Source organism: Panthera leo, chromosome B2, assembly GCF_018350215.1.
Source record: "Panthera leo isolate Ple1 chromosome B2, P.leo_Ple1_pat1.1, whole genome shotgun sequence".
NCBI classification, from domain to species: Eukaryota; Metazoa; Chordata; class Mammalia; order Carnivora; family Felidae; genus Panthera; species Panthera leo.
Window position 1 is genome coordinate 43,157,030 of NC_056683.1, and position 21,869 is coordinate 43,178,898.

The 21,869-nt window shown below is 45.4% G+C and overlaps 1 protein-coding gene across 5 annotated transcripts in view; it reads left to right on the plus strand.

Moving 5' to 3' along the window:
• The window catches only part of RUNX2 (RUNX family transcription factor 2), a 259,424-nt gene that overhangs the window by 213,096 nt on the left and 24,459 nt on the right, over positions 1-21,869 (plus strand). For 3 of the 5 annotated variants that reach the window (XM_042938943.1, XM_042938946.1, XM_042938944.1), the window contains 2 exons: positions 3,913-3,978; positions 5,602-10,310. The exons of 1 other annotated variant lie outside the window; for it this stretch is intronic. In XM_042938943.1, coding sequence (XP_042794877.1) covers positions 3,913-3,978; positions 5,602-6,080 — 545 coding nt within the window. In that variant the 3' untranslated portion in view covers positions 6,081-10,310. Of the gene's footprint in view, positions 1-3,912; positions 3,979-5,601; positions 10,311-21,869 lie in introns of those variants that run through there. One more of the 5 variants, XM_042938945.1, reaches the window with a different exon arrangement.

Here is a 21,869-nt window from a genome sequence, read left to right on the forward strand (position 1 = left end):
TGATGTCAGCATTGCTTTAATGCTTATTATATCTATGTTTTTAATGTGTCAAAAATGTACCAACCATTGTACAGAGTTCCTGATCCCTAGACTAACTTTCTTACCGATTCATTCATCCATCCATCCATCCATATATGTACATTAAAAAGCAAACCCCAAAAAACTTAAGCTCCTACCGTGCAGAAGGGATATGAGAGGAAAATAAATCATGACCTTTACCATCCCAAGCTTACTTTATAGTTGGAGAGAACAGGCTAAGAAACAGCTAATAGTTCAGTAAAGTAGTGACTCCTAAGGGGCCAAAAGAGAGACACAGAAAATAAATGCTATTGGAACAGGAGGGAAATAGGAAATTATATAATAGAGCAGTTGGGGGAGGGGCAGCTAGAAATGTTGTAGAAAGGGAAGAAGATTCTTAGAGGAAAGCAGCTCTGTGGCGATCCTGAGTATTCTACGTTCTGAAGGAAAGAATGCCGTGAGGGGGTTAATAAAGTACGTTGGGCTTATTCGAGATTTGTCGAAGCAATAACTCCTACCATTTAAAAGGCCCCAATGAAGCTTTGAAGTTAACACCTCATTGTGGAGAAGGATGATGGCTTTTCATTCTGTACATTTATACCCTTACGTTAAAAAGTAGGACAGGGGACTCTGCCTGTGCCAACATAGTTCCACCTGGCTTCAAGGCCCCTCTTCCTTTCCTGCACCTGACCTGCCTCCTCAGGTGGGATGTGTAAATCCCACTGCTGAGAGGGGACAATGCATGGGTACAGGGTTTCCTAGCTGACAGCCCCAAATGACAAGTACCCAGTCTCTTACTGTTTTCAGACTCCTGTTTCCATTCGTTCTAGGGATCTCCTTGCTTGTTCTCAGGCCGACCATGATTTATGGAGGGCCTACTAAGTGAGATGTATGCAAAAGCATTAGGTAGAGGCCTAGAAATGTCAAGTAATCTTGTTATTAAGCACTGAGGGGGAGGCCAACAAGGATTAGACAAATCTCTGCCTTCAGCATCCCACTCGTTAGTTAGGAGTCCAGTGTGACCCAGGATAACTAGCGCTAGAAAGCAGTGTGTGGAAGATGCCGGTGGGGGATTGCAGACCACAAGACCTGAAGATTGGGGGCTCTCTTTTATGCTCCCTTTTCTTTGGTTTCACTTCTTGCCACCACACTTTTCACTTGCTCTGAAGACCCAAGAAACCCCGTTGGGGAAAAAGAAACTTTCCTTTCTCCCCATAGACCTTGGCTGGCGGGATGGGGCGGGGGAGCGGGGGGAAGAGGCAAGCTTTTTAAAATTTCTTTTTATTTATTTTTTCATTATTTTTAATGTTTATTTATTTTTTAGAGAGACAGACAGAGCATGAGTAGGGGAGGGGCAGAGAGAGAGGGAGACCCAGAATCCTGAAGCAGGCTCCAGGCTCTGAGCTGTCAGCACAGAGCCTGACGTGGGGCTTGAACTCACAAACTAGTGAGATCATAACCTAAGCTGAAGTCAGACGCTTAACCAACTGAGCCACCCAGGTGCCCCAAGAGTTTTTTTACTTGTAATACTGGTTTTATTTTTATTGGAGCTTCATGGGCATTTTATTAGCATACTCTTCCCATGCATATTAGGCTCTGCTGCTGCTGTTTTAATGAGCAAGGTTCTTGCAGCTCTCTTTATGAGAGCTGCATTCCTTTGCAAGCTATCTGACTGTGGCCAGAGGTACAGATAACAGTTCCGGAATGAAACGCGTCTGTAGGAACCCAGCAGGTCCTAAGGGAATCAAACCCTTGACCTAGGTCTCATTCACATCATGCTATGAGCAACTGAACTAACTGCCCACAATTTAGCAGATTAGATCCAACAAGACGTCCAAGAATTTGTCAGTATATCCCAAAGACAGTAACTCTCATTGGGGCAACATGTAGGCACCAGAAGAGCCTTCTTAAATGTTTTTTTTAAAAAAGGCAAAGTTAGATTTCTAAGGCAGGATACATATGTACCTATGATGGTGTCAACCAGATTCCTTAAGGGTAACTAAGATCACAAAGAGGTCAGAAGTCATGGCTCTGTATCTCTCAAGCAGCGTGATTTCGTCATGTACGTGGCTCCCCTTCTCTGGATCTCAGCTTCCCTGCTTGTTAATGGGTAAGATTAGAGTGGATTATCTTAGCAGTAAATGAGGGATTTGGGCCTTTCCATCAGAGTGCCCCAACCGGCAAAGGAGAGTAAATGGGTACTATAGAGAATCTGGAGGACATGACCTAAATCTTTGTAAGTGCAAAATTTTGTTGAAGTCACTTTTGTTTGTCTCCCTAGAAATTCACCCAAGTGTTGTATTCTACTCCATATCTTTTGTAAGTTTGTAGTTGTAATGTGGCTAGTTACACAGGTATGTGTAGTTTAGTACACAATGTCAAGAAGGCTGTCTAAAAGAATACCCAAGTTCATATGCAAAACAGAGATTAAAAACAGATACTACTACCCTGTTCAATGAAAGAAAGTTTAATTATATCGTTTACTTCTGCACCAATTATTATAAACTGAAGATTAGGGAGGGCTTTATTTTATTTTTTTCCTTTTAAGTTTAGAATTTTTTCCTTCTCCTCACCATAGACTATTATATAAGGGATCTCATGTGAGACTGTATGGAGTTGTTAATATTTCTTCATACAGAACACATTGCAGGGTGTTTCAGAAACATTTCTTGGTAGCACGAACTGAGTAAGGCAATTCCAGAAAATTCTACGTTTTGTAAGTTGTAAAAATGACTGTATAATCCCTTTAAAGTCCACATTAGCTCGCTTTGCCCAGAAGGAGTTAATCTTCAAGACATTACAGTCTCAAATGACTAGAAGTGATTGGTCAAAATTCTGTAAACCTAGCAGAAATTTGTTGCATTGTTTTCTATAAACCACAGCCAGAGCTCAATAATTGAAAAATGAATGTCAATTTCCATTAGCTGGCATCTATAAACCAAAAAGGTACAGTGATCCTGGCATATGACGGGTAATAAAAACATCAGCAGAATGCATCAGGTAAAACAGAGAAGGTGAGGGGGTGGAGGAATAAATTCAAAACCATATTGGAGTTTACTGGCAGGGCCCCACATCGGGGGTTTTAATGAGGCTTCTGCATCAAAATAAGGGAAACCACATGGAATTTTAATTATGACTACAGCATATTTTAAGTACAAATACCCACGAGAAGTATTTTTTTTTTTTTTACACTGACAAGCCTATCTGTGTGAGCTCTGTGCTTCTGTGGGGCAGGGGGGGCAGGCGTTGATGTTTTAAGTGGGGCTTCTTTCTGTTTGAAATTGTTCACATTATTCTGGTTTCTCTCACATGATCCGAGCATTGAATGTAATCTGTACAGAAGTGGCTTGCCTATTACTGTTAGCTCCGCCAGCCCCAGCTCACCAGATGCTGTGCAGTGAAAAGGCTGGCCAAGGAACCTCTGTGGCCTCCACGTAGCGCCTGTGTCTCCCAAGGCAGACTGCATAAGCACGGAGCGGGGGTTGGGGGGGGCACCTTAAATCTCATCTGCTCCCTTTTGAGCCTCTGTCATAATCACTACTTCCACGTTTTAACATTTGAGCCGGCGAGGATTTTGTATTTGGGAGGGTTAGGCAGGGGCCTGTCGAAGATGGAAGAATTTATGAAAAGCAGAGAGCAGCCGCCCAGACTGCGTTAGTTTTGGTTCGTCATCTTGAAAGTGTTCGCTTCTGGTATTAGACGCCGCTCACTAGCTTCTTACCCTCTGCTTATGGGCCTGGGGAATCCGGGAAAGCACTGAAGAGGGGTGGGAACTTCTCTGCCTCCCCCCTCCCCCTCCCCCTCGGCTTTGCTTCTCCTGCTGTCTTGGAGTTCAAGGTGCTAGAACCCTTAGAGCTGGAAGGGAACTTAGAGCTCATCCCCCTCATTTTACAGATGATGACACTGCCACTTCTGACTTCTGCCTCTGGCCTTCCACTCTCAGTAAGAAGAGCCAGGCAGGTGAGACTTTTAACAATTGCGGGGGCTGGGCTGGGCGGGGCTGTCTGATTGGTACTGTCCAATGTTCGAGAAAAACTTTTGTTAACTCTATATTGCTTTTAAATAGTCACTTTGGATTACAAACGCACATCATGGCACTTAGGGAGATCACAGGCGGTGTGCATTTTGACAAAAATCAAAACTCTCAATCGGCACCTTTAAAGAAAAGTATCAGGATTATGCCTTGAATAAATACTGGAGTATCCAAGAACAAGGGCTAAATAAAAATGGGGCTGAAGAAGTACCTCCTGACTAAGGCCTTGAAGAAGTCCTAAGTGCTTTCCCTTATGGATCAAAACTATAGAAAAGCAAACACGTGAGATGCAGAGAATTGGAAGATTTTAGATGCGACACAGTCTTGAGAACACCAGTATTATAGAAGGTCTTGTCATAATTCTGTCAGTTTTAGAAAATTGTAACCCAGTCGCTGAAGATCACAACTAAATTTTTAGGCATATCAGAAAACTGATTTCTACATGAAGTGGTTTATGGCTATGGTTTTATGAGTTTAAGCACCAGAAATACCTATTAAGGAGGCACACTGTTAGCTTTAGAAGTTAAAGGACTTTCCATTTCAGGGCAAAGCCAGCTTTGCCTCCAGGTACCACTTGGAATTAGCCTGAAGCTGATTCCTTAGGATGTGGCACAGGGCCCTGGTGAATGGGTGTTGAGGCGCCCTCTTACCCCTCTCCCCTGGGCGCAGAGCGTCTCATGAAAGCTACGGTTGGCCGCTGGCCTAAATGAGGTCCTGGGTCTCCCTTTGAGACACGAAATGCATTGATTCCTAGGTACTATAAGCCTTCCCCCCACCCTCACTTTTAAAACCCACTTATTTAGTGTATGACCCTAGGGAGAATTTCTAAGGGTTAGACTCTCCTCATGTGCCCCCAGAAAAGTAAGATAGTTCCAGAACACGTGGAGATCTGGCTTGATTTCAGTCCGGTTTGATTTTTTTTTTTTTTTTTTTGAAATCTGTTACTAAGATGAAGAATAAAACAAGATTATACATTATTTTAAAAATGGAAAAGAAGTAATAGGAACATGTTAAGGTATCTTTTTGAAGTTCCTTCATTGATGAAGGGGCCTTGCCAAGAGTACCAGTAACAAAACTGATCACTTTGGGGTTTCTTTATATTGGGTTGAGAAAATAAAATTAGGTTGAGTGACTTAGTAAAAATGTCACTTTCAAATATCTGAGGTGCAATGAGAAACGAAAAGAGAAAAAAAAAAAAAAAAACCAATGAGGATTCAGTCTTAAAGTCTGAGGAGTGAATCTGTAATGAGCGGTGTTGGGTTGGTTTACACATAAGACCTAGCACACATTTGGGCTTTTTTCAAGGGGGTGAAGAACTTAAGGATACGTACCGCTAAGACGGTAAAGTGGAAAAAAAAAAAAAAAAGACTGTCTAGTGACCGGTGCATTTGAAGGTCTGTTTGTGGCTTTGCTGTTCCTTTTTGGGAGGCTAAAGTTTCTTGTTTTTTGTTTTTGCTTTTGTTTTTTTTTTTTCTTGTAACAATTCTCTCTTTATTTTAATTGATATTTACAGACTTTTTTCCCCCCCCATCTTCTGTTATAATTTTTAGGTGCTTCAGAACTGGGCCCTTTTTCAGACCCCAGGCAGTTCCCAAGCATTTCATCCCTCACTGAGAGCCGGTTCTCCAACCCACGAATGCACTATCCAGCCACCTTTACTTACACCCCGCCAGTCACCTCAGGCATGTCCCTCGGTATGTCCGCCACCACCCACTACCACACCTACCTGCCACCACCCTACCCCGGCTCTTCCCAAAGCCAGAGTGGACCCTTCCAGACCAGCAGCACTCCATATCTCTACTATGGCACTTCGTCAGGATCCTATCAGTTCCCCATGGTGCCGGGGGGAGATCGGTCTCCTTCCAGAATGCTTCCGCCATGCACCACCACCTCGAATGGCAGCACGCTATTAAACCCAAATTTGCCCACCCAGAATGATGGTGTTGACGCTGATGGAAGCCACAGCAGTTCCCCAACTGTTTTGAATTCTAGTGGCAGAATGGATGAATCTGTTTGGCGGCCATATTGAAATTCCTCAGCAGTGGCCCAGCGGTGTCTGGGAGCCGCATCCCAAATGTATCGATATATACATATATAGAGAGAGCGCATATATATGTATATCAATTAGCTATCTACAAAGTGCCTATTTTTTAGAAGATTTTTCATTCACCCACTCAGTCATGATCTTGCAACCATGAGAGGGTAGACACTGAGAAGCAGAAGGCCCAAGAGAGACAATCGTATTCAGGTTTCAGATGGTTTTCTATGTAAGACGTACTTTCACAAAGGAAAAAGGTATTTTTGTTGTGTTGTCGTTTGGCCTGTTATCGTAAATAACCCGTTCCTATGCCAATTCAGAGAGGTGGACTCCAGGTTCAGGAGGAAGAAGAGCAAAGCCGCTTCCTCTCTGTGCTTTGATACCGCACACCCTCACGGTTGCAGCTGTGTATGGACCAGTGCCCTCTGCAGACCAGCTTACAAAGCCAGTCGAGGTGCACGCAGAGGGCAAAGAGGTAGAATGGACGCTTCCCGCATAGTGCGATCCATTCAGAGTAACTGTTCCAAACTGCTCTCAGACTTGCCGCAAGTTCTCGTACGATCTGTTTGGTTCAGTTTTGTTGTTGTTGTTGTTGTTGTTGTGTTCCTACTTTTAAGAAAGTGACTCCAAAAATACTGATCAGGATAGATGATTTTATTTTACTTTTTTGTACTTTTTTTGTTTCCTTTTCCCATTTAACCAAAAAGAAATCCCATCCTTCGATCCTTACCCTCCTTCTCCTTTCTCCTTTTATGCAAAACTGAAAATGGCAATACCTTATTATAGCCATAATGGTATAGATAGTGTTTGTGTTTGGCTGTGTGTTGTTTTCTTTTTTTTTTTTTAAATTATGAATATGTGTAAAATCTGAGGTAACTTGCTAACGTGAATGGTCATATAACTTTAAAGATATATTTATAATTATTTAATGACATTTGGACCCTTGAAACATTTCTTAGTGTACTGATGTGTTGACTTCGGTCTCTAAAAGTGCTCTTTATTAAATAACAAATTTCTTCAGTGGGCTAGAGCCATATCTGAAATATTGCTAAGCAGTTTCAGTTCAGGCACAATGTGATTTTCAAAAATACGTCCATCTCCAAATATTTTAGATGTAGCTTGTTTTTGTGACGTATGAAGGAAATGTTATGTCTCGTTCTTTCAGATCTTTGATCGCCTCTAACACAGCTTTGCCTTTTAAAGCAATAATTGGGGATTTAAAAACCAACTCTTAGCCCTTTATCTCTTATTGTTGCCCTTTATTAGCATGAAATGCTGGAGTGATGTGGGTTCCTAATTTCTTTCAAATAACAATGACTCTTGTCATACTAAAAAGACAAGCACAAGTGAATCGTGGAACTGCAGAAAAACGTTCTGCCGTTTCATAGTTAAAGCAAAACTCTAAATCGCCAGGCTTCCCAGGGAAGACGTAGCAGGCGGCCGCCCTTGTGGCTGAAGGGTCCATCAGGATGCACTTAGTACAGGAAAAGCCAAATTGTCCCGGGGATTCTTAACCCACCGGCCTTGCCAAACAGAAAGTCAGGAGAACCCAGGCCTGCCCTCCCCGAGGCCCCGCCGGCAGCTCTCCACGGACTCTGCCCTTAAAGGAGCAGATTCTGTCATTGTCTTACGGGGGAGCGGGTCATCTGAAGTAGCAGGCAAGTTCCAGCAGGTAGCTGACCTGAGAGAACACCTGGCCTGTGGGGAGCCGTAGCCAACCCTTTTGCGTCAAGGGAAGGCAAGGTCATGTGTAGTTTGGGATCTTACTACTGTGTATGAATCTGAGCGGAAGCCCTCCCGTAAGATGCACTTTGACCGCTCCTGGCAGATTCTCAAGCGGGAATCCTTAATCCAAGCCAGGATCATTCGACGACACCACCGGGCAAATCCCTGCCTGGGCTCCCACAGGTCCGGGCCCCTTCCTTTCAATTCGGTGCCCCTCTGAACAGAACTTCGTAGAGATTTGCCTCCAGCGCCTAGAGACCCCTGCTCTGTCGTCCTGCCGCAAGCCCGCTTCGCTGGCCGCCAGGCCTCGCAGGGCAGCGTGGGGGGCCCCCGTGCTTCTCGCTGGGCGCCTCCCTTGCAATCGCCCCGACTCCTCCCAACCAAAACCCGAGGGCAAAACAAAACAAAGCAAAACGAAACTGGTTGCCTTCTAAAGGTCGTATACCAAGTATGCTTAGATAAATAAGCCACTTTTCTCTTAACTAAGATGGCAGTAGTAGCTGATACTATTTATTGTTTGTGTGTGGTAGCTTGAAGCACGACACTGTCCATTTATTTGTAAGTGTAAAATATGTGTGTGTGTTTCAGCAGCACTTAAAAAAGCCAGTGTCTGGTTACACATTTCAATTTTAATTAATTGACCTAAAAATGTTACCGCCGGTGCCAGCTGTACCCTATTTAATAATAAAAAAAAAAAAGGTACTATATTTGTACATTATTTTTTAATGTTAAAAGGGCTTTTTTAAGTTTACAGTACACATACTAAGTGACTTTAGGGATGCTTTTGTGTTGAAATGTTATTAGAGTGGCTGCAGGCAGCAACCCAGAAACACTTTAAAAGTTTTTTTTTTTTTTTTTTTTTTTCCTTGGGAAAAATTCAAGCACTTGTCCCCTCCCTCCAACCACTCCAAAGGGGTAAGTCACATTTCTTAGATCAAATTCTGCCCTTTGTCAAAGCCTGGGGGTTAAATTTTTCTTTTTCGTTTCCTTTTTTTTTTTTTTTTTTTTTAACTGAACCCTTAATTTGCACTGGGTCATGTGTATGATCTGTGATTTGAAGACCAAAGCAAAGCCTTACTACTGCTCCTACCATGAAGCCATGTAGTAGCCAACGCTCTGTATTTCCTTCAGGTTAAAGGAGCATGGTTCTTTGTAGCACCAACGTTGCTGGAGTTTACAGCGTGGCCAACACAGACACGTTGATCTGTTTGAGTTGTCTCACAAATTGTAACCTCTGCCAGGGCCCCCGAACAAGTACCACAGCGTTGGTTTTGGATGAGGGAAGTGACCTCCAGCCTGGAACCGAGAGAGACGCAACAGATGAGCTGTGGGTTACTCTGTAGACAGTGTCGCCCCACCGGGGCCTTTTAAAAGGAAGCTGAGAAATCCACACCGTCAGGGACCATCCGTTGCAAACTCAGAGGGGACGAGATGTGTGTGCTGGCTTAGAGTTCCCTCCATTCCCAGGAAAGGAACGGACTCAGAGTCTAGGTTAATGCATGGAAACACAGAGCATGAGCGAGAACAGGAGTTATTTCTAGGATATTCGAAAGAACAATAACCAATAAAATAAAAGCGACTCTTCCAAACCTTGAATTTGTTGTTCTTAAAAAAGGAATGCATTTAAAAAATATTTTCTGTGTGAGAATTTTTTAGATGTTTGTTTACTTCATGTTTACAAATAACTGTTTGCTTTTGATGCAGTACTTTGAAATATATCAGCCAAAACCATAAGTTACAGTAATTTCTTAGGTATTCTGAATAAAATTCCATTTTTTCTTTTTGGATATGCTTTACCGTTCTTAGATTTCTGTGGAACAAAAATGTTTGTAGCATTTTGTGTAAATACAAGCTTCTCATTTTTATTTTTTTCCAATTGCTGTTGCCCAAGATCTGCTTTCCCTGCACATATTGTACAAATTCTGGTTTGTCCCACAGGCCATGATTGTGGATGAGTTTACTTTCAACTTCAAAGGGACTATTTGTATTGTATGTTGCAACTGTAAATGGAATTATTTGGCATTTTTTTCTCATGATTGTAATATTAATTTGAAGTTTGAATTTAATTTTCAATAAAATGGCTTTTTTGGTTTTGTTATGTGTGTACATTGGGTCTTTTCTCAGCCGCGGCTCCATTCTCTAGTCTAACGCCTACTCCTGCCTACACCTGGGCACTTTTTGGCCGTGGGACTTGCCAGGGCCGGATGAGAACAGAGGTCTATGTTACTGGTGAGAGGTTGAAAAATCTCCGTGAGCGCTACCTTCTTCTTTTGTCCTACTCCTACAGGGGTGTGGGTGAAGGATCTAGCAGTGAACTCACTTCCCTATCCGCCTGTGTCTGAAGGAAGGAGCGCTCACCCCATCCTTTGGTAAAGCCCCTTCTTCTATCTACGGGACCAGTCCAGATACAAAGACAGCTGTCTCGATGGTCCCTGTGGTTCTAATCTCTGGGCACATGAACAAGGGCCCACAAGTGAACCCTTGGCTGTGGTCAGATCTCAGGCAGCCTGGCCATAGCCGGTAGTCTGTTTTCCTTCCCACGTCTCTCTTGGGTTCTTAAAACAGAAAGTCAATCAAACCTCAAGGGTAAGTAAAAATGGACCTTGGCCTGGAGAGCTCTAGCCTCAGAAAAATTCTACTAGCAAGCATAACTATAGTTTGGAGTTTTTTTGTTTTTTTTTTATGGGCCATAGTATATTTTTGGTAAGTCCCTCCCCTTCGATAAGGTTGAGGGCCTGGGGTAGAGTGGTGGCTTTCTTTATGTCCTGTGCTGTCTGTCCGCCTTGGCTTACCACAGTTCTAAAAGAAGGACTATAAACCGTGGTGCAGAGATGGTCAGGCCCTGGCCGGTGGCCCACATGATGCTAAGAGGTAGAGAGGCCTCCTTTGAGATCTGCTCATTCTTACCTGTTTGACATTGTTTTCTGAGAAATCTTGGAAACAGCTAATTTCTAAGACTAGGAGACATCCTGAAAGCACTCGGGTGACACCTAGGCTGGGAAACTTGTTTGCAACTCTTTGAAGCTGTATACTTAGTTATCCTTTTAAATCAGACATCTGTGTCGTTTTAAAAGGCCTTGCATGACAGGTGGGCACAATGGCTTTCGCACGGTCTGTGGCTTTGTCCAGCAGCATGGTTTAGGGCAAATCGCTTTATTCCTCTGGGTCTCAGTTTTTTGGTTTATGGAGAAGCACTGGGCCAGATTTTGGCACTATTGACATTTCAGGCTGGATAATTCTTTGGGGTATGTGTGTGTGTGTGTGTGTGTGTGTGTGTGTGTGTGTGTAGGGGGGCTGTCCTGTGCATTGTAGGATATTTAGCATCTCTGGCTTCTACCCACTAGATGCCAAGAGCACTGCCCCAGTCATGACAATGAAAAACGTCTCCGGAATGTTCCCTGGGAGGAAAACGTACCCCCCCATTGAGAACCAGTGGGCTAGAGGCTCTCTTTAAATTCTTAGGTCGGGCTTTCTTGACAGAACTGGTGTGAGAATACATTGCTCATTAAAACAGGCTAGCCAGGCAGAAGACGGCGGGGCTTCCCAGAGATGGATGTGTACCAACCCTTTCCATCCCTTCACCTGATGGCACCCTGAGGTTTGGCTGTGTCGTGAGGGGGGCTCCTGGCTTTCCCGCTGCACTTCTTCCCTCCTCCTCACGTTCCGGGCTCTGTAGCCAGGGCATAGCACAGCTGTGGGACTTTGTTAGGCCTGGACTGCTTGGCCATGTTTGTCATGGCTGCTTCTGTTCTCACTGGAAATGACAGGCGGAGGAAGGAAAGACGTTTCTCCAGTGGGTCTGACCCCTTGTGCCCCCTGCCCCCCAAATATTTAATCATCAGACATTGCTTTGAGAGTGGGTGTTTCCTGTTAACTCAATCCCAGCCGACACTGGCCCAATAAACACCTCAGCTCTCTGTTGCAGAGCTTTTTTGGCTGGGAAATGGGTACTGCCATGTAAACAGGAAGCCCCCTGAAGTTATTATCTACAGATGCGGTTGAAGAGCCACATGTTTATATTTATGGGATTTGAAAACAGTCTGAAAAGGCAAGGGAGGAAGAAGGGGAAGGCCTCGTTCATGATCGGTGAGTGAGAGCTGGGCCTACAGATCTTCACGAGCTGACTTCTCTTTCCTTCTGGAAACGGGTGGTTAACAATAATGACACAGCCAAAAGCCACAGCCGAGATGGAGGCGCTGGCCTGACTGATTTAAGCAAACACCCCGACTGTGACTATCAGGCAAACTGGACAATCCAGTCAGCTGGCTTTCCTGTCCCAATTATTTGGGAATCATTTTTAGAGACCAGTTCTAGGAAACCATGGTTTAGGGGCATTTCCACAGGGAGGAAGAGGAGGCTTATGAGATGATGGTCCTGTGAAGTCTCTACGTTTTCCCGGGGACAGCTCAACTGACTGCCACGGTTTTAGTGAGCACGGGCCGGCTCTCCGGGAGCTCTCGGGCAAACTCCCGAAGGGGCCGGGAGGGACGCCTTCATGCCAGAGCTGTTGGGGGTTGGTGCAGGGAATGTGCAGGTGGTGAGACAGCCGGCCTGCACACGAGGGCTGGGCACACTGGCTCACCCCAGTTCCTTCAGCCACCCCCGCTCTTCCTTTGCTGGCTCTCACCTCAGGCCTGCAGAAGGTGTCAAGGAAAGCCAGGTAGGAACCAACACCTGGATAAATCACGAGCTCTAAACTACGAGCTCTGAGCAAAGGCAAGGGAAGCTCTCCCCAACCTCCCTCCATTCCTGTGCACCCTGAGAAGTCTCTCTGTGACTTCCCGGTAGTGGGTATTTGATTGGGAGGCCTTGGAAGTGAAGTTTTTAAAAAGCTATGAAATTAGTAAGGAATTTAGCAAAGAAAAGAATCTGCTAGTGATGCCAAGGGAACTACCCTAAGGTGTGTGTGTGTGTGTGTGTGTGTGTGTGTGTGTGTGTGTGTCTAAAGGGAGGGAAAAGGGAGGTGGAGGGATGGAAAGGGGTGCCTGAGCAGCTATTTAGGGAACAATGAAGCTCTCTCTCTCTCTCTCTCTCTCTCTCTCACACACACACACACACACACACACACACGCACACACGCACACATAGACACACACACACGTGCTCTTTGACATGGCATTTATTTGTCTCGGGTGTTTGTTTTCCTCGCAAATCCTACAAAAGAGTACTACCTTCATTCCACGAGTGGTAAAGAGGCAACTATTCTTTTTTTTTTTTTTTAATGTTTATTTTTGAGAGAGAAAGAGACAGAGACGGAGTGCGAGCAGGGGAGGTGCAGAGAGAGAGGGAGACACAGAATCCGAAGCAGGCTCCAGGCTCTGAGCTCTCAGCACAGAGCCTGACGTGGGGCCTGAACTCAAAGACCGCGAGATCATGACCTGAGCAGAAGTCGGATGCTCAAACGACTGAGACACCCAGGCATCCATCCCCTTGATGGCCTTTTTTTCTTCCCCCCAGGTCATTCTGTCCCATTCCATAGCTAATAATAGAAAGGGAAGAATTACCCTCCACCAGTCATCCTTGGAAAGAAATCAAGACCATACAGCAAAATGCTAAAGGGGGGTGGAAAGGAGGTGGGAGTCTGGGGGGACAAGCAAAAGTTCTTCCACACAGGCCCCTCAAGATGTAGTCTTGCCTGCACAATGTTCGGTGAGACCAGAACACAAAATTACAACCAGGCGTCATGTGGCCTGTACTCCCGAGGCCTTAGACATCTGTCCCGGAGCACCCAAAGTGCCAGAGTTAGCTGGGAGGTGGAAAATGGAAGCAAGACACAGTAGTCTTGGTGGAATTAGGAGGTCCAGGATACGGGGGCAGAGCTTCGGGGGGCTTTGAGAGACCAGAGTACCGGGAACTTCCAGCTGGGTGATGGACTGGTGTAAATGTGTGAATTTCTTCCTTAAAAATAAGCAAAAAAAGCAAACGGCAAAACCACGGGACACGCATAACCGTGGGAGAATTAATACAACGGTTTTAGGATTTACATCTCCTTTGACATCATTTCCTTCCCAAATTAGGTCATTTATTTATTGATTTTTTTTTTTTTTTTTTTCTAACTCCGTCCACCTCTGACCGGGCAACAGCTCAGGCAAGTTTCACTTTCTGTTTCTGAGTTCCTCTTCATTTTCCTGCCCCCCCAAAGAGAGGAGCCTTGGGTGGCATCGTTATGGTCTTTCGGTAAGACCTTAGCCCCACTCTGTCTTCCCTGACAGTCATTTCATATTTAAATCTTGAACGTCCCAGTGACCTTTCTCCTTTTTAGCCTTGTGCTTGAAGAGCCTTTTTGTGTGCGGGTTTGGGGGCACAGAAAGTTTGACTCCTTATCAAGATCTTATTAGTGGTTTCACAGATGAGAAGTACAGAGATTATCATTGAGTCTAACCCTCCACCACAATTTCTGGAACGTAGACTGTGCGCTCAGGTTTTGTAGGGCAGGGTGGATGGGCCCACTTCCCCCTCCTCGTGGGCATATGGGAGGGAAGGGAGCGAAGGATCTCGGGAGGGAGGCAAGTGCGGAACTTTCTCAAGGAGTTAAGTGGTTAATAGGAACTCAGTTTTTTGTTTTTTTTTTATTGGCTAATAAAACCTCCCAGGGTTTTTCATATTATATGGTTCCTTCAGGCTCCCAGCCTGATGCTTAAAAAAAGAAAAAGGCGAAAACAACAACAAAAAGCTGGAGCCTAAATACCAATGCCTTCCTAGTCTTGTTTACTTTTTCATTTCCGCAGTTGTAAAAAAAGAAAAAAATTCCTCTGGTAGTTCAATTTTATCACACGGCAGGAGCGGATCGGTGTTTGAACAACTCCAGTGATCCCTGCCTCCCAGTGGAAGGAAAAAGTCCGCTCTGTGTCTCTGGTTGGGAAAAAAAGGAGACCACGATGCAAATGATGGATGCATCAGGAAATTTTGAAATGAGAGCCGCCGGGGGAGGAGGGAGAGCAGATATTGAACTGAAATACATCTCTGGAATCCTGAATGCAAATGATCTCTGTCCTTTTATTGCCAGTGGTGCTGTTCTCCCAACAGAGCAGGATGTTCTTGTTTTTAATAATAGCCAGACCAGATGCTAAATTCTCTTCGGCAACGTGCTGTATAAGTGAGAAGGCAAACAGCTGATTCCTGTTAAGATGAACACCAGGAGAATAAGCCAGAAAGTATGAGAATTCTCTGGAGGTTTTTGCTTTGTAAACCCCTGTTTGGCAGAAAGATCACAGAATCCGGACTGAAAACACAGTGTGTGCCCTTGCACCCGTTCCCCATCGGAGCCGCTTGCTGGGGGCCTGTGAGCCTCCCGCCTTGGCCAGCCACCCCTCCCCTAAGTTAGCCAGGGCACTGGCTCACAGGTTCCCCAAGGGGGAAGTCGGAAGCCCCGAGCCCTTTGGCTTTCAATGACTGTAGAAAAATACTCATCAATAGGAGGAATTTTTTACTTGCTCCTTGCCATAGAAAATAGTAAAATCCTGAACAGGAGCCAATAACTTTAAAATGGCATCTTTGTTCCATCTTTTTTCACTCCCTTCTTCCCCGTGTCAGAGTCTATAAAATCTCCCGGTTATTATTTTGTTTTAGAATATGCCACACATGTAAGATGCTGCTTTCTTCTTTCCCAGGGAGCTGCCAGAGCCAGAGGCGCTGTGGGGGCTCTGGGGGGCCCCCGCTGGCCAAAGCAGACAGTGACCAGGCTGCCCCCTGCTGCTGCTCAGGTCTCCATAGGATGCCGGCTCTTGGCTTCCCCAAGAGCAGGGGGAACACAGAGCCCCTTGGGGCCTTGCTCCCAGGCCTGCAGGAGGGTAAGGGAGAGAGAGGGAAGGGATGCGGGGAGCAGGTGCAGAAGCTCAACGTAGCTCCAGAAAGTCCCCTTTGTCACCCTTCCTCTTGGCATCGTCCCCCTGAGCCCACCCCTGTGATGCACAAGGGCATGCCAGCTACCCATTCCTCGTGATTTTCGTCTTCCATAGCTGTCCGCAGGGTTCACTTGGCCCAGGTCTCCCTGGGATGGACGTCCTGGGGAGAAAGGAATGGAGACGGAAGATGATTTACCTCCTTCCCCCCTACGATGGCACCGAAGGCCATTGTTTTAATTTCCTTTTGGAGACAAGTCATATTTGGTACTGGTGGCATGATCAAGTAATAATAAGAACACAATATTTAACTTTCACTGCACGTTGGACTACGAGCCTGGTGTTTTGCTTGGTATTTCACGTGTCTTAGGTCAATCTTTCCAGCCAGCCTGTGAAGAAGTTAGTACTGTTTCTATCTCTGCTTTTCTGGTGAGGAAACTGAAGATCAGACTTGCCCAAGGTTCCACAGCTATTAAGACTCAAGCCTCAATCTGCCAGATTCCAAAGACCGTGTTCCTTTAGACACACCCTCCTTTATCATCTGCATAATGAGAACTAAATGAGCTAATGAGATAGGAGCATGCCTTGCAAAGTGCTTTGCACGAATAGACAGAAAATAGATGGTACCTATTATTACTCATAGTAATTAGGGTGATTGTTTTAAAAAGTGTAAATAAAATTTTCAAATAGTTTGAATCACGATAGAGCTGGAGCACCAAGTGGAACAACTTTTTAGAAACTATTATTTTGACGGTTAAAAAAAAAAATGTCGCTCTTTGAAAGGAATATCTTTCTATCTATTTTATAAACTTTTTCTACCGAGCCACACGGCCAAGTTTGGCAATGGGCTTACCGCGGGCTCCTTCCCTGAAGGAACTCAAGAGACATTACGTCACATAAACCATAAATATAAAAGACATCGATCGATACATTCAGAACAGAAATGTTGACCCTACCCGGACCTCGGTTCTTCATCTGTAATCTCTTTTAAGATTTTCCATTTAGGTGCATTGAGTTGCATGTGAATGCTGCCTACCGATAAAAGGCATTATTGAACTTAATGTTGCAGCATTGGCTTCACCTAACAGGAGAAAGGCCCAAGCCAAGAAATGTCTGACAGCTTCAACTCTTACCTTTCTGGGAGTGGCTTTGGGGTCCTCCTCACCACCTGACGAAGGGGCAGCACCCAGGGCCCCAGTTTCTGAACTGGCATCCCTAAAAGACAATGCTGTGTAGTGGGGACAGTTGATCAGAGGCCCAAGGCTTGAGGGAACCCAGCTGCCGCCTGGGATGGGACACTGGTGTGTGCCAAGTTTTGCACACTTGTACACAGCCTGGAGGAGCCTGGGAATGGGGCGTCCACGTTTCATGCCCTAAATCATTCAAATCTCTTTAACCGAATAGGTAGGGCTTCTCTCCAATTCTCTTAAAGCATTTTACACACTATTTCCTTAAATCCACTTGATATGGAATTAATATCCCACTTAACTGAAATCCCAGAGAACAGAAATGAGCTCTCTCCCTGTCACCCACTCTGCCTTCTTTTTGCAGATATTTGCTGGACACCTACTGTAGGCAGAAAACAATATGCTGGGAGGCTCACCACCACTAAAAAGCATACGGGAAGGCATCTCGGTTTAATTGAATGCATCCCACTAAGAGATGTCGGTCATGCCGTTCTTTATTTAAGCTATTTAAGCAAATCCATGAATGCCTCAGATTGCCAACAACAGAGATTAAAAAGTTAGCCATCAGTTTCTGGAGAGAATTTAGATAGTTTTGATTTCTGCTTATAGCCAATTTCATTTCCCATTTCTCATTTCCTAAAATACTCAAGTACTTGTAAGGTCCTCGGCATCTATATTTAGTCATACAGGCCTTTCATTTCCACCACAATATATGGGAGGCTTGGTGTTTAAAAAGTGGGTGATAAAAAGTGGGTGATATAGTCCAAGGGGGAGGGGCCGCTCTTCCCATTTTCTCTTCCCTGTTGTAACAGCCATGCAGCCAACTGTGCATTAAGGGGTTGAGTGGTGTTTTGCAAGGGGGAAGCAGAGAGTGGCAAAAAGATCTGGGTTCCAGATCCTTAACCCCTACTAACTTAATGTGTGACCTTGAATGAGCCACTTAACCTCTCTTGACCTTCTCCTTAATAGTGGACAATAATATATTACCTGCTAGATGGTATGTTAAGGGACCACGTTGTAACTCTTACCTATAGATTTGGAGTGGTTTTTAGAGTGGGGAAATTATGAGCAGTTTTAAGAGGTGCAGCTAGAGCCTGCCTAGCATTAAGAGAGAGAATGAGGTCCATTGTTCCTCACAGAATTGGCAAAGATGGCCATTTTGTAGAGGGTGAAGAAATGGAATCCCAGAGAGGTCAAACCACTTACGCAGGGTCGCCCTGTAAATAGATGAGGGGAAGTCAAGAGTTGGACATCTACTTCCAAGTGGTTCCCGTCCTCATTCTCTGGAAGAGACACTTCCTTCCCTTATGATACCATCTTCCGTATTATCCTTTCATGAAGCACTTACACTTCATTACTTTGCTAGTGTTTATGAACCTATTTTCATTTGATATAAACTCATGCAAGCTGATTCTCTTAAAAACTTCGTGTACTCGTGTAAATTAGTTTCCAGCATACTGATCCCACACCATGCTCCAGCTAACCTTATTGCAAAAGACCTGTCGTGTACTGCTTCGTCAGAGAAACCCATCAAGCTGTATACCAGGCCTGACTTAGTGACTGAGACATTTAGTCTAAGAGCGTCAGTGCCATTCCTCCGTGGACAAAGATGACCCATCTGTTGGCGACACACTTCAGGTGGATTGTCCCTTAGTGGACAGGTGGCCCCCTTGCCCTCACTGCAAAGGGTGGATGTCATGGCCTTGTTGTGGTCAAGGCCTTTCTAGTTGCCATTTTGTGGGCTGGCTCTAGAGCTGAGGCCGTGCAATCTTGACGTCTTTAACACACACACTATCTGAGCCACCTAAGCGAATGAAAAGAGAACAGCTAATCTTGAAAATAGAACTTTCATCTTCGTTTTACCTTTTATGCACTTAGTTACCTATAACGAGTGTCTCTCCAAGTTGAGAGATGCAGAAGGCAACCCATTCCCATGGGGCAGTGATGGAACACACTGGTATCAGCGTCGTGTTATCGGATAAAACTTAGAATGTAGTTCATCATCCGACCCCTGTTTAATGATAGACATAACCTTATCGTGCCAGGTGGTTATCCCACGAGTGCTAAGCCATGTCTGGGGCAGAAGGAGATGGGGGCTGGGAGAGGGAGACTTCTCGGCTTCCTTCACCTTATCCCTTGCTAGACAGAATATTTTGGGAGACTTATTGCTTTGCTTCACCATCCCCGACTGGCACCTGACCGTCAGGGAGGGGCTGCATTTTTATTCATTCAATAAATACTAGAAATGACGGAACTAAAAACGGATGAGACCCATCCTTACCCTCTAGAAGCTTACCATCTGCTCAGAGAGACAGAAAAATAATCTTGTAAGTGACGATACGGGGCATCGGTGCCATCACAGAGACGTGAACCAAGGGCTCCCCCCTCGCCCCCCAACCCAAGGAGGCAGCAACTCCTGGCCAAGGCAGGAAGATGACGCTTGAGCTGGAGCTGGAAGGCTGAGCAATTCCTTGCCATTCTGGGTCTGCAGCTGAGCCAGCCCCAGCCCCACATCCACCCTAAAGCGCAGGCCCTGGGAGTAGGCAGACCCCTTGCCCCAACGGAGATCCCATGTATGGCTCTCCAGAAAGACAAAGAGCGAGACAGTGGCTCTGGGCTCTGTGGTGTTCCTCAGCACACGAAATCACACTCCTGCTGACGAGACGAGCAAGAGGGACTCTCCAAGAGGTTAGAGGGGTGCGGTCTGGTGAGCTGTGTCGGAGCCTCTGTGGGACATGAGTCACGCTTCACAAAATCATATTCGACATTAGGATAATTAAAAACTAAAAGAAATGCCTACACCATCCATATATGTATCAGAAAGGAAAATGTGAGATCTCAATGTCTAACAAAAGAGGGTGTCAACATAAAGAATATGAGAAGTGACAGCATAAAATATCAAACTCTCAGATACACTTTATCCAATTGCTTGCTCAACATCTACTACCGTGTCTGTGTGCACTGGAGTCTTGATGGGACAGTGAGGGCCACGTTGGCACATGGACCCTTTGGCATTCAACAGGGAAGGGTGATGAGTACAACTGGGTGGGACAAATTTATGCTCTGGATGGCCACATCCTCCAAGAACTGAGTGAGAGCCATGCCTGTGACCGACCCCAAGTCCAACTTGAAAGCAAAATCTTGGGGGTCTTCTCTCCCCACACCTCCAGACCTCTCCACTGGAGGCCCGTCTTGGACTGTGTCTCTCCCCAAGCCCACACCAACTAACCCTGCACCATGGGCCTCCCCTTTTATAAATGAACTTGCCCTGACCCTCACCTTTGAGCAGTCAGTGTATTTGCATTTCAAGAGAGGTTTTCTGGAACTGCTAAAACCTCAGCTTCCAAAGCCACATACCCTGTTCCGAGCAGAGGAACCTTCCTGGGGATGCTTTTTTGACATCCCTCACATCTCATCCTGGGGTGGGGTGGGGGCACTGCTGCCTTCCTTGCTCAGCTAAAAGCCAATCCTTATTTCTCTCTCTCTCTCTCTCTTCCTCTCTCTCTCCCTCATGACCAAGTACCTTGCCCAGACAGACCCTTTGAGGTAACAGGGTAACAGGGTTATTCCTGCCCTCAACCACCATAGGTTGGGGTCAAATGAGGAAGTGTTCTGGTTCTGCCTGAAGCTCACTTTGAGGGCCGTGTGTTTATTTCTGTCTCTGCAAGAGACAGTTTATTGATTAATGGAATCTTTATTGGGGTTATTAGGACGAATGAAACACACACACACGCGCATAAATCCATCGCTACCCCTCCCAAGCCCCTGGCTGGTGAAGCGAGTTCTATTTCCAGCCCTGACATCTTGCCAGTTTGTCATCCTCCTTCCTGGCCACATCAGGTTCCATCGGGTTTGAGTTTATTGGCTACACGGAGGAGTTTATGTTGTCATAGAAATTAGCCTTGATGGGCAGGGATATGGCCAGGGGATCAGGAGAGGTCAGCAGCCTCGTGGTGTTGGCACAGCTGAGATGTTAGGGGGCCTGGAGCCCTCTCCAAGAAAAATCAAAGCTGGCTCTTTGCAGCAGCAAACGAGTGCAACGAAACACCCCAGAGGGACGGGAGCTTGGACGTGATTGTGAGCTGTCCAGACCCCACTCCCCCCTTCCCCCCTCCCCCCTTCGCCCCAACCTTCCCGGTGCCCCCCAGTGCCAAAAATCCTTCCCCGTGCAATGGAGGCAGGGCCGGGAGGCCCGAGGTTAAGCCTCTCTCTCCTCCAGTTCGTGGTTAGCTTTCGTAGGCTCTTGGCCGTTTGACAAAGTTGGATAATAATTCAATATTTCTCACTGAAATACTTGACCTTATTGTTAGCTTTTGTGACAAGGGGAATTTAAGGGAGCTGCAAAAATGCAGGCAAGTGTGGCTGAAAAAGGCCAGGGTATGCCACTGAGTAGTGAACAGTTTCTTTTTCTGACATCTATAAAATTTAGGTGAAAACAGGTCAACATTGACGTTGGCAAATGGGAAAGCCAGTTCTATTGTTAGCGAATGAGCTTCAGATATAAATGTAAGTCTGGTTCAATCAAAACCACGTTTGGTTTTAGACACCAATGATGTGCTTTCTATTAAAAAAAAAAAAAGAGGGGGGTTATTTATTTAGACACACAAAGTAAAAATATATTTTGGCCCAAAGGGTCCTTTTCTGAGTATCAAATCAACTTGTTGAAGTACGAGATGGGACTTCTTTCGTTTTCCTTTTAAATTTGTAGGGCACACGATCCCAGAATTCTCTCTTCTCTTTATTTCGAATTGGCAAGGGCTGTTGAAGATTAAAATCGTATATTAAGAAAATCCTGCATTGCCTGATGTAGGGACTTGCTGGAGACTGCCAGCTGGTGGCTGAGAAAGATATAAAGTTATAGGATTCAAATATATGGCTCCCCAGGTTTGGCCTGAGTATTACAGTCATTTTTATAGGTTCCACTCAGGAGTCTCCTAAGACATGTATGTTTGAGCTCACAGAGGAGGAACGTAGGAGAGGTTCCGTCACTTGCCAAATCCAGCTTATGGAAGACCGGTTAATTTTAG